The following is a 16,294-nucleotide window of genomic DNA, read 5'->3' as shown; positions in this document are numbered from 1 at the left end:
TCTCCTCTCATCTTAAACCTCTGCCTCTAGTTTTGAATTCCCTCACTGCTAACTCACCAGATTATCCCTGTGTGTCGAAGTTGAGCATCAGGACCTTATGGTGTGGTCAACAAAGGTTGCTCATGGTTACTGGTATATGGGGTCAAAATCAGTGGGTAGCTCTGTACGTCTGCGCGGGCTGACAACAGAACAACAGCACAGGAACAAGAGGGGGCATGCTATAACACATGCAAAGGAAAAAGGCTAGTTAACAGATGAGAAGTGATCAATACTTAAGTAAACTAGAATTTTCAAACCATGGTACAGTAGTTGAGCATGTGTTGGTAAGACATTCAGGACAGGTGCCTTACTGATTATGATTTGCAGAAAATGATGTTATTGATAGACACTGAAGATGACAAAGGAGAGATTTTGGAAACAGAAAGAAGGGAATGAATGAATGACAATAAAAGCCAGAATTCTAAACACAGTAACAAATGGAAAGTTCCTTCCTCAAATTTAAATCACACCAAAGTTCATGACCCAAGAAACACCCCAGCAAAGCCAGAAATCTTTAAATCTCCCTTTGCCTACTACTGAATTTAGCCATTAAAAGAGAGGCACATATCAATTCTACCATCGTCTTTTCTCTCTATTTTCCTCCTGTTTATAAAATTCATCTGGTGAACAAAAGTGCCCAAAATCCTAATTTTTTCTTCCTAACGCAGGACCCTTGATCTGGCCTGCGAGATCAGCTAAACCGTTTTTAGATTCAACCAACCTCATCCTTACTTTCACATCCCTCCACGTCTCACCCCACTTTCATGTGATCCAAACTCGCAATCTTGAGATCTCACCATCCATCCAATTCTGGCTTTCTGAGAAACCTATTCAGTCTGCTATTCAAGGCATGCCAACAGCTGCCTTGGCTCTGTGGTCTTGGATTCTCTGCCTTAGCCTTTTATCCATTGAAATCCATTTGCCTGGAAAGATGACAGTGAACTAGTCAGGTTGTTCCTGACAATCGGCAATGGTCATCATTAATCTTATTTCCAGATTCGTTGAATCTTCTATGGCACCACCTGCCACAGAAGATTCAAACCCAAGACCCCAGATTATCTTGATCTCTGGATTAATTGTCTAGTGTAATACCCACTAGGCAATCACGTTTGCAAGGTTCCACATTAAATTTGGTTTAATAACCCTTCTATGAAGCAACCCAAGATGCTGTTATGTATGAAGGAGGACAGGAATGCACTGCTCAGAAGTGGGATGGAGATAGTTTCAATTAAGACAATGAAGGGACAATTTAAATTGAAATAATGTGCAGGGTTAGAGAGGAAGGGCAGGCTTGATTGCATTAAGTCATGATGCTCACCTGGAGAGCCCACGTAGACATGATTCTTCTGCATCATGACAATTCTATGATTAGATTATTACTTCTACAATACAATTAACTGCCAGTTATAAACGGAGCTTTTAAAACATGTGATGTGAAATTAAGTTTTTCTGAAAATAATTTTAATCTAACCTCAAAACAGAATCTCAATTACTTATGTAATTAATCAAAATTCACTTCAATTGTTTTAGATTAAATAGAACAGTCACCACCCAGCATCAGATAAACCCAACGCCTCAGTCTGGAGGTCACATGGTTAATAATCCACTGCTTCTTCTACCAGATTCATGGACTGGTTACAGAAGACAGCAATTCAGCGTGTCCGATCTATGATGGTTGTCTGTAGAAGAAACTAGTCCTCTGCCATCATCACTATTCTTTTTCCGATAATAATCCAATTCCCCCTCAAATGCCACAGCAGAATCTGTTTCCACCGCATACACAGCTAGTGCATTTCAGATCCTATCCCCACACTGCACAAAAATGTTGCTTCTCTGATCACCCATTGCTTTTGAACATTACCTTAAACCAATGTCCCCCAGTCCTTGAGCCTATCACCATGGACACATTATTTTCCTGGTTCAAACTTATTATTTTGAGCATTTCCATCAAATCTCCTCTCAATTTTCTCCTCTCTATGGTTAAACTTCTCCAAGCTACGTAACGGAAATTCATGTTTAAACCATTCATGTGAAACATTTCTACACTCTCCTTACTTCCATCTAGACGCAATGCTCTAACTCAGGTTGCACCAGTGTTTTGGACAACTTAATGTAATATTCTTGTTCTTGCACAATCTAAACGCTTGATGATAAATTATACAGCATCCTAAGCTTAGTTAACCCTCCTGTCAATTATACTCAGGTTGTGCCTAATCTGCATCTCTTTCAGAATTGTGTCCATTATTTTATACTATCTCTCTGCATTTTTCCCACCAAAATAAGTCAATTGACACGTCTCTGCACTAAATTTCATCTGCTACTTTCCACCCATTCCACCAATGTCATTTTGAGATTTCACAGCAACCTCCTCATAACTGACAATACTTTTGCACTGTCCAGAAACTTTGACGTGCATAATGGTACAGGTCATGCACACGTGTATTTATCTATCTATCAAGAACAGCAAGCATCAATTCTGGGAAACCTTAGAATTCCTCTGCAAATTTTCTTCCAGTATAAAAAAAAGTGTGATTAATTACACTTTATGTCACTTAGCCAATTTTGTCTCTTTCATTCAATGAGTCACAACTTTGTTCACAAGTCTGTTATGTGGCACTTAATTGCTCTCTCTGAAGTGTCTTCTTTCAGTGCATTAGAAATACTTCACATTGAAAATGTAGTGTTGCATATGGCGGTTGATTCATTTTCGCTTTAACCTGGAATTCAAACCAAAAACATCTAAATTCACAAGCCATAAACACCACGTTCAGCAACAACTTCGTTTCTGAAATATTTAATTTATTGAAAAACAATTGCATTCAGCAATCATTTTAAACTTCCCCATTTGAAAACAATATTCTCCCACAAATTGCATGGACTATATAAAACTTTAGCTGACAAAATAACTTTGCAGCAAAAAAAATTCAGGCGTTAGACATCTATCTCCCGCCCCCAGCCTGTTCACTAGAACTTATCCTCATGATCCTAAAGGCAAGAGGGAAAAAAAACACTGCTAGCGAAAATAGTGCCGATCTGAATGGGTGCCTGGAAGTCCTGGCATGGATTCTGTTTAAGAAATGGACTCGCAAACCGATAAATGCCGGCGAGTTAAGAGTAAATAGAAACTTAACCCACTCTCACTTTGGGATTCTTTATCTATGCTCAAATAAAGTACTGGAAGGGTGGGGAGGGAATGGTAATATGTAGCTTCCAGATAATAAAAAGGAACCTCTCACTCTTGATTAAACTGTTGTATCAGCACAGTTCTTTTTAGGTTACCAAACACACAGCTTAAAAAGAGCCTTCCGTTGCAAAGCGAGCACTTTTTTCAAAAAAAACATTCCATCGTCAAGTGACAATTGTTGCAAATAGAGTTCAACAACATACTGAATTTCTGGACAAAGCATTTCACTCAGACTCAACTATTAGGTACATTGGTCAATGAGGTAAAATGCAGGGATCAATTACATGATGCAGTGAGTCACTACATGCCATTTAAAAGAATTAGTCATTTATTTTCTACTGCCACTGCCAGATAATAAAGTCATCGGAGTAAAAATCCAAAAGATACATTAAATTATGCCCCGCCAGAATAAAGAATTAAAATTCTAAGTAACGTTGCCAGTAGTATAGCCATAAGAGTTCAAGATCCAAGGAAGGAAATGCCTTAACTGAAAAATTCTCCAAAACATCTAAATTTACAGAATGTGTAGCCAACAGCCCACCTAATCCGTGCTCGTGTTTATATTCCATACAAGCCTCATTCAAACCCTCTTCCTCCAAACCTATCAGCATGACCTATTGTTCTTTTCTCCCTTGCATTTGGTTACCTTCCCATGAAATGTATCTATAATAATCATTTCAACTATATTTCCACATTCTGAACTCTCTACAGGTAAAGGATTCAAATCTGTACTGGATTTGTTAGTTATCTTATATTTATGATTCTCAGCTTTAGTGCCTCACCACAAGTGGTAACACCTTTACCAAACTCTTTCATAAAGACTTCTACCAGGTCATGCCATAGTCATTTATTTTCCTAAAAATCAAGCCTTTTCACAGAAGTATTATGGTGCAGGTGGTGGTGTAGGCATTGTGACTTCGCGCCAAACTATTGCCTTTTCTCCATAACCGTCCATGCTGTTTATATAAAATCATCCACTACCCTTTTGAAAAGGCTAAATTAAACCAGCCTCCACCACACTTCCAGGCAGTGCATTCTGAATCCAAACTACTCAGTACAGAGGTTTTGCAACTACTTTAAAAACTGTGTTAAATACAGTGAATGCTCGAGAAACTGTGCAGGGTGCTGTATGACTTTATGACTATGATTGGCAGCATCTGTGGACAGAAACAGTTAAAGTTTCACATCTGGTATGATTTCTTCAGAACTGAAGTTTACCAATACTTACATTTACTGGTGTTCCAGATGAATATAAGATAACAGTTAAGTTCTGAAGAATAGCCATATCTGACTCGATACACTATTTTTCTCTTCACAACACGCTGCCAAACTGAGTTTCTCCAACACTTTGTTTTTACTTCAGAATTCCCGTATCAGCAGTATTTTCCTTTTATTTTTTTTTAAAATTGTGAATGCTTTTTCAGCATCAAGCAAATCAGATATGGTCAACCCACATCCAGGATAAAATCAGAAAATGCTGGAAAGGTCAATCAGCATGTGTGGAGAGAGGAGGGTCGTGACTTTTCGTCAAACCTAAAACATTAATTGTTACTCTTTACACAGTTGCTGCAAACCCACAGAATCACCAACCTTTTAGGATTTTTATTTTAGGTTTCCAACATGCACAACATTTTGCTTTTAAAGTTGGTGGTCCTATCAGGCCCAGAAATGCAACTCACATCAAACTCAATCCTACTGCTCACCAGATTGGCATTTTCAATGAATACTGTCAAGTTAGTTCCAACTCAAGTCTGCATTGATTGTTAATTATGCTAATTGGAACCAGGACTGTAGAAAAATCCATGTATTGAAAAATGTGGTGCTGGAAAAACACAGCAGGCCAGGCAGCATCCGAGGAGGAGAATCGACATTTCTTCAGGAATGAAGAAGGGCTTATGCCAGAAACATCGATTCTCCTCCTCCTCAGATGCTGCCTGGCCTGCTGTGTTTTTCCAGCACCACATTTTTCAACTCTGGTCTCCAGCATCTGCAGTCCTCACTTTTCTCCTAGATGAAAAATTCATGTACTCAATCAGAGTCATAAAGCAGGGAAACAGATTCAGTGGTCCTTCTCGTCCATGCCGACCAAGTTGCCCAAACAAAATTAGACCCATATACCTGCATTTGGCCCATATTCCTCAATCATTCCTACCTGTTTATGTACCTGTCCAAATGACTTAAATGGTATGACTGTATCTGCATCTACTTCTTCCTCTGGAGTTCTCATTCCATGCAAAAACTATTGTGTGCGCAAAGTTGTTCCCTCAGTTCCCTTTTAAACCTTTCTCCTCTCGCCTTAAAAATGGCCTATAGTTTAAACTCCCACATCCTAGGGAAAAGTCTTTTTCTATTCACCTTATCTATGCCCCTCACGATTCACTTTATCCATGCCCATTGGTACAGTGATACAGTGTTTAGCACTGCTGTCTCACAGCACCAAGAACATAGGTTTGATTCCAAGCTCAGATGGCTGACTGTGTGGAGTTTGCGCATTCTGCATTTGAGGATTCCTCTGGGTGCTCTGGTTTCCTCCCAGTGCAAGTTAGGTGAATTGGCCATGCTAAATTGCCCAAAGTATCCAGGGATGTGTAGGTTAGGTGGGTTACAGGGATAGGGTAGGGGTGGGATGCGCTTCAGAGCGTCAGTGTGAATTTGATGGGCCGAAGGGCCTGCTTCCACACTGGTAGGTATTCTATAAAGGTCACTCTTCAACCCCTAAGCTCCAGTGAAAGTAGTTCCAACCTCTCCTTATAACTCAAAACCCTCCATTTCCAGCAATGCCCTGGTAAATCTTTGCTGAATCCTCTCCGATTTATTAATATCTTCCCACGAGCAGGGCAAGCAGAACTTTCCACAGTACTCCAAAAGTGGTCTCACCAACACCCTCATATCCTCAACATGACGTATCAATTCCTATACTCAATGATCTGAACAATGAAGGCAAGTGCGCCAAATGCCTTCTTCACCCTCTTTCAAACAACAATACAGCTTAAACCCAAGGTCCCTCCTGTTTGACAAAACAACCCAGGAACCAACCATTAACCAGATAAGTCCTGCCCTTGTATATTTTACAAAATGCAATACCTTGCATTTATCTAAATTAAACTCCATCTGCCACCCCTCAGCCCAATGGATCATTGATTAAAATTCCTTTGTAATCTTAGATAACCTTCACTGTCCACAGTACTACCAAATTTGGTGTCATCCGCAAACTCATGAACCATGCCTCCTAAATTCTCAAATCATTTATATAACTTACAAACAACAATGGACTCAGCACCAATCCCTGCAGACCTATGCTGGTCACAGGTCTCTAGTCCAAAAAACAACCTTTTGTCACCTACCATTTTGTATCCAATTGGCAAGCTCCCCCTGAATGCTGTGTGACCTAACTTTATTAATCAGTCTACCATGCAGAACCTTGTCAAAGACTTGACTAAAGTCCATGTGGACAACATCTTCTTCAATCTTTTTAGTTACTTCCTCAAAACACTCAAATTTCCGAAACACAATTTCCCACGCACAAAGCCATCAAAGCTCAAGTATTACCCCAATCAGTCCTCGACTCTCCAAATGCACGTAAACCCTTTCTCAGAAACCCCTCCAACAACTTATCCACCACTGACGTCAGACTCACTGGTTTATAGTTCTCAGGCTTTTCCTGACAGCTTTTCTTAAGTACAGGCACAACATTAGCTACCTTCCAGTCCTCTGGCACCTCATATCTGGCTATAGATGATACAAAAATCTCTGCTAGGAGCCCCTCAATTTCTTCCCTAACTTGAACATCATGGGATACACTTGATCAAGTCCTGAAGATTTATTCACCTTCACGTTTAAGACCTCCAGCACCTTCTGTAATGTGGACTGTTTTCAAGACATCAATATTTATTCCCACCCCCCCACCACCACCGAGTTTCTTCGTCTCTATTTCCAAGTAACCCACCAAGACATTTCCCTCTGACTAATGCATTTAACACTATGGGCAATTTAGCCAATTCACCTGACCTGCACATCTTTGGACTGTGGGAGGAAACCAGAGCACCCGGAGGAAACCCACGCAGACACAGGGAGGATGTGCAAACTCCACACAGACATTTGCCCGAGACAGGAATTGAATCTGGGACCTTGGTGCTGTGAGGCAGCAGTGGTATCCACTGAGCTACTGTGCCGCCAGTTATGAAACTGATATGAAATATCTGTTTAGTATCTCTCCATTTCCAATGGTTCCACACATGGATGACTTCATTAATCTTTACCAGGACTGACAAAACATGAGTAAATAGTATTCAAACCCATTGCCCTGGCTCAACATATTAATTCTAAATCAAAAATATGAAAGTGAAATAATTTAAGCCTCTCTCTCAAACATCTTCTAAAGTCAACACTGTTAAAATAGTTCAGAGTTGAACTGGCTTACAACTAATAAATGACCTAGACAAAATGGAGTACATCCTAGTGTATAATGGAGGAGACTATAGAGCAATCGTAGGTGGTGGTGGTGGGGGGTAACCGCTACTAATGGACTTATTATTAGTTTTTGAGGAAGAGTATGGTTGAGATCACATTGTTCTCTATTCAGGTTAATTGAGCAATAGTCATCTCTCTCAGTACTGACTAAGGTAATTCTAACGCACTTATGTACAAAGTGCAACAATTACATGGAAAATAATGACATCACCTCCAACTGAAGAAAAAACAGCCAATACGAATTCAGAAGACAAAATAACACTTGATAACTTTGAGGCTTTTACAGGCAAAGCAAAAGGTAGAGCTCCCTATAATGCAGTTCTACAGACATTTGGGAAAACCCCTGACAAAAGTTAGGTCTGTCAGTCATAGCTCAGTTGGCAAAACACGTTAAATTCAGTTGGTGAGCTTCCTCAAGAGAACATAAAAAATTGCAAGGCAGTATTTCAAACAAGTACACCCCTTGCCTCAATCATCTTCATTAAAACAGTACATCTTCTCATTACCTCATTACTACTTGTGGGAGCTTACAGGGTGCAAATCAATTGCTAATTTCCCACACTTCAAAAGGTTATTGTAATACCCCGAGGTTATGACAGGCATTATCTAAATTCATATTTATTTTATAAAGCTGCACAATTGCACCAAGGAGAGTTGCAACATCAACACAGATGGGGCATGTACAGCAAAGGACCCCAAATCAAATTCTCCTAATAATACTTAATTTCCCTTTTATGTCTAATTGACACAAAAGACTTGAATTCTAGAATCACTTCCAAATTTGGTTAAACACAAATAAACTAGCTAATAAAGAAAATTATCAAAGAGATGCACGCAAGATTTCAGGTTGAAATTTAGCTGGCCTGTAACATAATCCGCTTTCAGCTATCAGGCACAGCACTAAGCCTGAACATGCACTTATACATGGAATGCTTAAAAAGTTTTGATTATGATAAAACGTGGCTGCCATTAGATTAATAAATAGGACAGCCACTTTGTACACAGTTAAGACTGGCAAAAGCAATGAGATAAGTGGCCAGTTAACCAGTTTACATGTTGGTATTGCAGGAAGGAAAGCGCCATACGCTTACTTGAAAAACACCACGGAGTCCTTACTGAAAAAACCTAGGAAATGAAAGGTCAGAACAGTCTAGGAGACAACTGATATTACTCTACAGTTGCAAGCAGTGGATGACAATTTCAAGTAGAATCTTAATTTTTGGAGGACATGCTAGAGAAAGCTCATGCATATATCGGAGAAGTGTACAAGAAAAAGCAAACAAAAAGAGACTGATTGCACTTGAACAATAGGAAGGACTGAAGATCAAATTATAAAAGACATGGCAAAGCAATATTATTTCACTTGAAAGCATGTTTTCAAAAAAGGTCATTACTAGGAAATTTGCTTATCCTAATAAAACTTAAGCTAGTACAATAAAGGGGAACTTCTTTACTCTAACTCAGACAGAAACATTAAATAATATGTTGGTCAGGATAGCATTCTTTAAAAAACGTAAGCTAGTTTGGAAGAATTGGTATACGAGTGGAATGAATTGACAGGGTGCATGACTCATCTGATCCTCAATTTATGTTGCAAGCTTAATCTCTTCCAGTACATCAGGTATTCTAAGTCTTAAAAATCGTTACATCTTCAATAGCAATGGTCTCCCCATCTAGTGCAATGAGTTACTAAGCAAAATGTAAACAATCATAGCTCTTCCTAATGAATCAGTGCTTTTACATATGACAAGATTGAAGATTGTGATCTGTATGTTAGGAAACAGCACATGGGAAAATTTGCACTGTGTTCAGTAAGCACATAACACAGCACTAGGTTGTGAAAGGGATCTAACCATCACAACTTCACCTCTAGGACTGGAACCCAAATGATCAAAAGATGAGCTCCTCACCATAAAACCTATACTAATCCTTGTTCAGACATGTCTGTGAAATGTCAACTTAATTCCAGGGTACTTATAACCCCCCTGCACAAATCCGTAAAAAAACAAGGTTTAATTTTGCCAGTCAAATTGATAGGCTATAACAAATGATGTGGGGTATGGACACGGCCGTGCAAATAAGAATGCTCAGAGTACGAAATAAAAGCACATTATTAACAGCAAGCAAAGGGGGATTTTGTATTAAAAATGCACTCAGCCCAATCTAAGAATAGGTAGAGGAAAATAACGTTTTCAAACAGTGAGGATATAAATGCCCTGTACTACCCCAAACCTAATCAGATCAAAACTAAACTGGCTTCAAAAATCATCCTAGAGTCAATTGAAATATTGTTTTCTCCTCATAAAGATAATCTTCCATTATATTTGTCATACAATTTACTGCAACAGAACTCCTGTTCAGCGTCAACCTGAGCTGTAGGAAAACCACATCTACCAATGAAGAAATCCAAAACACAAAAATATAAGGAATGCTATGCTCAGAGGCAACTTTAATTGAAATAGTTGGATCTGCAGCCTAGATCATGCTTGTTCCAAATCTGTACATAGTTCTCTTTCAAAGACAATTCACCACAAGCATGAAAAAATTTAAAATTCACAAAGACTCCTCTCTGGTGCAAAGCAGAAGTAACTCAATCAGAACTTACAAATCAAATTATCAGCTAATTTAGTTTCTCGAGCACTAATATCTTGCTTTACTCAGAAAACCGTTGAATAAATGAATGGCTAGAATGCAATGCTGGAGAGGAGACACAAATGCTGTCACAGCGTTTTCACCATTTTCTGTTTTTGGACATGAACCCATATTAACTAGGAACATTTCAGGTTTGATCCTGGGTTGGAGCAAGTTAGTTCATCTTGAGATTCTATAATCCATGGGTTTTTAAAGAAGATGAAGGGGAAAAAGAAAAGGAAATAAAGCTTTCAACTTGCCAGATCACCAGTGACCCGGTTGAAAACCACACACGCATGCAGATTAGAAATCCAGTCAGTAAACAACTGCCATTTTGGGATGACATATCAAAATTTACAATCTAGGCTCACTATATGACATAAAAAGCTGACAATATAATAGGTGAAGACATGCGCTATCACAAAATACATTCAGGACAGGGAGGAAAATGTCAGGAGGCAAGTGTCATGTTAGTTGCATAAAACTTGAAGGTTGTCAGAATTCAACTTTGTGGCAAACTTGTTTCAGCTCCTCTGCTGCTAAAACTTTCATCCAGGCCTAACTTCACTGTTCCAAGACACTTGTGGACGACATCCCTGTCTCTAATCATCTTCAGTTCTACAAGAACTTTGCTTTCTTCTAATTCTAGCTCCTTGATCAACCCTGATCTTAATTTTTTGCACCACTGGGAATCAAGTCCTAAAGTCTGGAACTTTTCTATACAACATATAGTTAATGGGTTTGCAGATGACACCAAAATTGGAGGTGCAGTGGACAGCAAAGAAGGTTACTTCAGACCACAATGGGATCTTGATCAGACAGGCTGATGGGCTGAGGAGTGGCAGATGGCATTTAATTTAGATAAATGTGAGATGCTGCATTTTGGAAAAGCAAATCAGAGCAGGACTTATACACTTAAATGGTAAGGTCCTGGGGAGTGCTGCTGAACAAAGAGACCTTGGAGTGCACGTTCATAGTTCCTTGAAAGTAGAGTCGCAGGTAGATAGGATAATGAAGGCTGCGTTTGGTATACTTTCCTTTATTGGTCAGAGCATTGAGTTTGGGGTTGGGAGGTCATGTTGCGGCCATACAGGACATTGGTTAAGCCACTTTTGGAATAGCGTGTGCAATTCTGGTCTCCCTCTTATTAGGAGGATGTTGCAAAAACTGAAAGGGTTCAGCGAAGATTTACAAGGACGTTGCCTGTGTTGGAGGATTTCAGCTATAGGGAGAAGCTGAATAGGCTGAGGCAATTTCCTCTGGAGCCTTGGAGGCTGAGGGGTGACCTCAAAAGAGGTTTATAACATCAGGAAGGGCATGCATTGGGTAAATAGACGTCTTTTCCTTGGGGTGGGGTGGGGAGAAACCGAACTTGGGGTGAGAGGGGAAAGATAAAAAGGGACCAATGAGGCAATTTTTTCATGCAGAGGGTGGTGCATGTATGGAATGAACTATCAGAGGAAATGTAGGGGCTGGTACAATTACAGCTTTTAAAAGGCAAATGGATGAGTATATGAGTAGGAAGGATTTAGAGTGTTATGGGCCAAGTGCTGCCAAATGGGATTAGGTTAGGTTATCTGGTCGGCATGGACGAGTTGGACCGAAGGGTTTGTTTCCATGCTGTACATCTCTGACTCTATGACTTCCACATCTCTGTTTTCCTAAGGTGCTCAATACAAAACTTACACTCTTCTTGAGTCATTTAAATATTTTGTAAGAGTTAGGCCAGACAATGCTCAATTGGCAAGTCCGCAAAATATTTGAAATGAATTCTGAAGGACAGGATAGTTGATTGTTCAAAGCATAGGTTAATCAGGGGTAGCCAGCATGGTAAGGTACAGACTAAATTGATTTTTTTTTAAACGATAAGGAGGATTGATGAGAAGTCGATTTTGTCTACATGGATTTTACTAACACACTTGACAAAGTCCCACACGGCAGACTGATCACAAACGTAAAGGGATACAGCAAATTGGATCCAAAATTGGCTCCACAACAGTAAAAAGGGTAAGGTCAATGAATGCTTTTGCATATGTAAGAAGTTTTCAGTGGCATTCCACAGGACACAGCATCAGGACCTCTGCTTTTGATTGCAGATGTTTGAATTTAAACACAAGTGGCATGATTGGGAAATGTGCAGACAACACAAGAATTGGCTATGTAATTGATAGTGAAGAGGATATGTATATGTACATGTACATACTCCAGAAGTGTATCAATGACATGGGTGCGTAGGCAGAATAGTAGTAAATTGAATTCAACCCAAAAAAGCTGGAGATGAATATTTCAGGATGACAACCAAAGCTAGGGAAGATAAATAAATAAAAGGATAAGGAGTCCAGAGATCTTGGAGAGAATGTCCTCAGGTCTCTGAATGCAGCATGCCAGGACAGGTGATAAATAAAACGCATGAAGTGCTTTCTTTTGTTGGGTGAGGTGTAGAATACAAAGGCATGGATGTGATGCTGGAAGAGCAGAAACTGCTGGTTAGGCCAGAGCTTGAGTTGTGTACACAGTTCTACTCACTGCAGATAGGACATCGTCCTGGAGAGAAAACAGGGAAAATTTACAAGCATGTAGCCAAGCATTGAAAATTATAGTGAGAAAAAACTGGAAAGGCTATGGTTGTTTGTTTCAGATAGAGAGATGGCTAATGGGTGACTCAACTGAGTTACACAAAATTATGAGAAGCCTATCTAGAGTGTACGGAGAAAATTTACTTCCCTCATGAAGAGGTCATTTACCAAGGGCACAAATTTAGAGATGATTAGTAGAAGGACAGAGGAGACAGGAGAAAAGATCTTTGACACCCGGGAGTGGGCATCTGAAATGCCTTGCCCAGGTTGATAATGGAGCCAAAAGCATTCAACTCATGTAAAACGAACCTGGATTTGCAACTGCAAGACTACAGATCTTGCATTAGAATGCAAGATTAGAATGGGCACAAGTTATTTTTTCAACAAGTGCAGACACAATGGCCTCATCTATGCCATAACATGTGTTTTCATGGCACCTCTTTGGTCAGCGGCCCCATTGGTGTCACATTTTATTGAGTAATTCTCCTATTAGCACCTTGAGACAATTTTTACTATGACTGATGTACCAAAAAGAGTTTTTGATATGTAGTGAACTAGTATGGCAGTTGTGAAGTTTTCAAAACAAGGATACTCCAAACCTTATGGAGCACTCACCATAAGTCATTGTGAGGAGAGGAAATTGATGCACTTCTGTGACAAGTAATGGCATTCTTTGAGCAACTTGGAGATCATCTAAACAACATACTGATACAACAAACTGGCTTAAATATACTATCTCTTTACATTATACAAATATTTGAATTAAAGCAGGTGGTCATTTGGCCCCTCAAGTAAGCTTTGCCTTTAGTAGATCACAGCTGATCTGCTTATATTTCAAAACTTATTACTCCCACCTCGTCTCAATGACTTTTAATTCACTTGCCTACCACAAATCAATCTTTCTGCACAAACAAAAACAAAAACTGTTGGAGAAACTCAATTGCTTTGGCAGCACTCATCTATCAGGAGAAGGTGAGGACTCCTGATTCTGGAGTTCAGTGTCAAAAAGTGTGGTGCTGGAGAAGCACAGCCAGTCAGGCATCATCTGAGGAACATGAGCTCTTCAACAGGAATGAGGGGCTGGTCCAAGGGAGCTGAGAGATAAATTTAGGGGGAAAGCAGCAGCAGGAGGTGGGGGTGGGGGAGCTGGAAATGCAATCGGTAGATGAAGTTGGGGGGGGAGGGGTAATGGTCAGAGCAGTAGGTGGAGCGGATAGGAGGGAAGGAAGATGGACAGATTGGATGGTTCAAGAGGGCAGTGCCAAGTTCAAAGGTTGGATCTGGGAATAAAGGTGGGGGGAGGGTAAGTGAGGAAACTGGCGAAAACCACATTGATCCCATGTGGTTGAAGGGTCCTAACGCGGAAGATGAGGTGTTCATCCTCCATGCACCAGGTGGCTAGAGCTTGGTGGTGGAGGCGGTCCAGGACTTGCATGTTCTTGGTGGAGTGGGAGGGGGGAGTTGAAGTGTTTAGCCACAGGACGGTGGAGTTGTTTAGTGCGTGTCCCCAGAGAGATGCTCTCTGAAATGTTCCACAAGTTGGCATCCGTCTTCCCAATGTAGAGGAGACCACAGAGAACAATGGATACAGCAAATGACGTATGGAAGTACAGGTAAATCTCTGTCAGATGTGGAAGGATCCTTTGGGGGATCCACTTGTGTCTCAGCTCCCTTGGGCTACACCCTCACTCCTGATAAAGAACTCATGCTCAAAACATCGACGCTCCTACTCCTCAGATGCTGCCTGACCAGCTGTGCTTTTCCAGCACTACACTTTGAGCACTTATCTACCTCCACCTCAAAAATACGAAATGATCATCTACCTCCATCTTCTGAGTCATAGTTCAAATATCTCTCAACCCTCAGATGGCAAAATATAATCTGCCTTAAAAGTAACCCCCGACTTTTGAACAACATCTCTAGTTCTGTGATAACCCACAACAGAAATATCCTTTCCATACCAACCTTGTCAATCAAGACCATTCAGGATTGTGTATACTTTATTCAAGTCTGATGCAATCACACTAAATAAATCCAATGACAAGGATGAAACATAATACATTTAATATAGCAAACATTCCCTAACTTATGAGGAAAAAAAGAAAGGAGTCACATTGAGGTGGAAATATTGAATATAAATTTTCTCCTTTTGTTGTACCAACTGGATGGTTATCCTACCCATCAACCAGCATGTTCTGTTATTACAAGATGAAAAATAAGGCACTCCTTCACCTTACCCAAAATAATTAAGAGTAGTGCTGAAAAGCAAAACGTGTTGTCAAAGCTTTTCATCTTACACTCAGCATGTCAAACCAAAAAATGACAAAATGTCAAACAGTCACAACAATGTACACAAAAATTTATTTCCTGTAGTATAAGTTGCTGTGATTATTTGAACCGTTTCATTCTTGCATTCATCCTGATAAGTACAGGATGAAAAACTTTGGCAATATGCCTCTTTTCAGAAATATTCATATTCTTTACTGTCAAGTGACAATTACACTAGAATGTCATATGAATTGAAGATCTATGGTACAAGGGCTCAAAATTACTGATCAAAGTATCTCAAGGAGAGAAAAAAAACTAGATTTATTTCCAAGAATTGTTAAGAAATGGAGAGTGCAAAGAGAAATTAATATTTGTCAAGTCATTGCCCTATCCTCAAACACGAATTGTTCAAAAAAACGAGAGACTATAATAAACTTTAATAGGTTAAGAACCAGTCAAAATATTACTTGCCATATCTTAAGAGCCTTCAACATCATAGCACAAACCTATTGCAAATAAATAATGTTTTAATTTCATTGGTGCCAATTACTTTACAGATTTCACTTACTTTTTCTTCTTCTGTAGAGGGGTTGTGCCATCTTTGCGAGGTCGGCCCCGTGGTCGTTTGTCGTTATTTACAGGGCTACCAACAGGAGCAGTCACTAGGGCAGCAGACAGAGGTGGCGGTCCCAGGTCAGAAGGTTCCACACTTTTGTCCTCTGATGACATTCTAAGAAGAGTGAAAAAATAAAAAAGGTTAGGGAATTCAAAAGTGAACATCGAATCTGGCATATTAATTACAGCTAGAGATTTAGATGCTTCTGTGAACATTTTACTTTAAACACAACATTGCTCCTTGGCATAGTCTCGTAGTGAAAATAGATTTCACCATTAGCTGCTCACACAGACTTGTTTTACTGTAAAGGACTTAATTGTTTCATTGCAGAATTTGGGTATGACATGCATTATTGAAAGGCTTATTTACCTCACCATTTTAATCACCAATCCTAGCAAGATTCACTGTTACATAGATTAAAAATCCATTTGTTTTAAGAGTGTCCGCTGACTAACCACTTTGTCAAAGTGACTTGGTTCAAACAAACTTTGAAGAAAGACACCAAAAAGA

General features: G+C 39.7%; 1 protein-coding gene across 9 annotated transcripts in view; it reads right to left on the bottom strand.

Annotated features, from left to right (window-relative positions):
- Window positions 1–16,294, bottom strand: part of kmt2ca (lysine (K)-specific methyltransferase 2Ca) — a 506,051-nt gene that overhangs the window by 393,275 nt on the left and 96,482 nt on the right. For all 9 annotated transcript variants that reach the window (XR_011961410.1, XM_072576253.1, XM_072576251.1 and 6 more), the window contains exon 2: window positions 15,737–15,898. Coding sequence is in view for 8 of the 9 variants with exons in the window: in XM_072576253.1 (XP_072432354.1) it covers window positions 15,737–15,897 (161 nt within the window). In the remaining variant the exon portion in view is untranslated. The remainder of the gene's footprint in view (window positions 1–15,736; window positions 15,899–16,294) is intronic.

Source organism: Chiloscyllium punctatum, chromosome 8 (assembly GCF_047496795.1).
Source record: "Chiloscyllium punctatum isolate Juve2018m chromosome 8, sChiPun1.3, whole genome shotgun sequence".
NCBI classification, from domain to species: Eukaryota; Metazoa; Chordata; class Chondrichthyes; order Orectolobiformes; family Hemiscylliidae; genus Chiloscyllium; species Chiloscyllium punctatum.
Note: the sequence above shows the minus strand (reverse complement) of the source record. Positions and strands in the feature narration are given on the sequence as shown.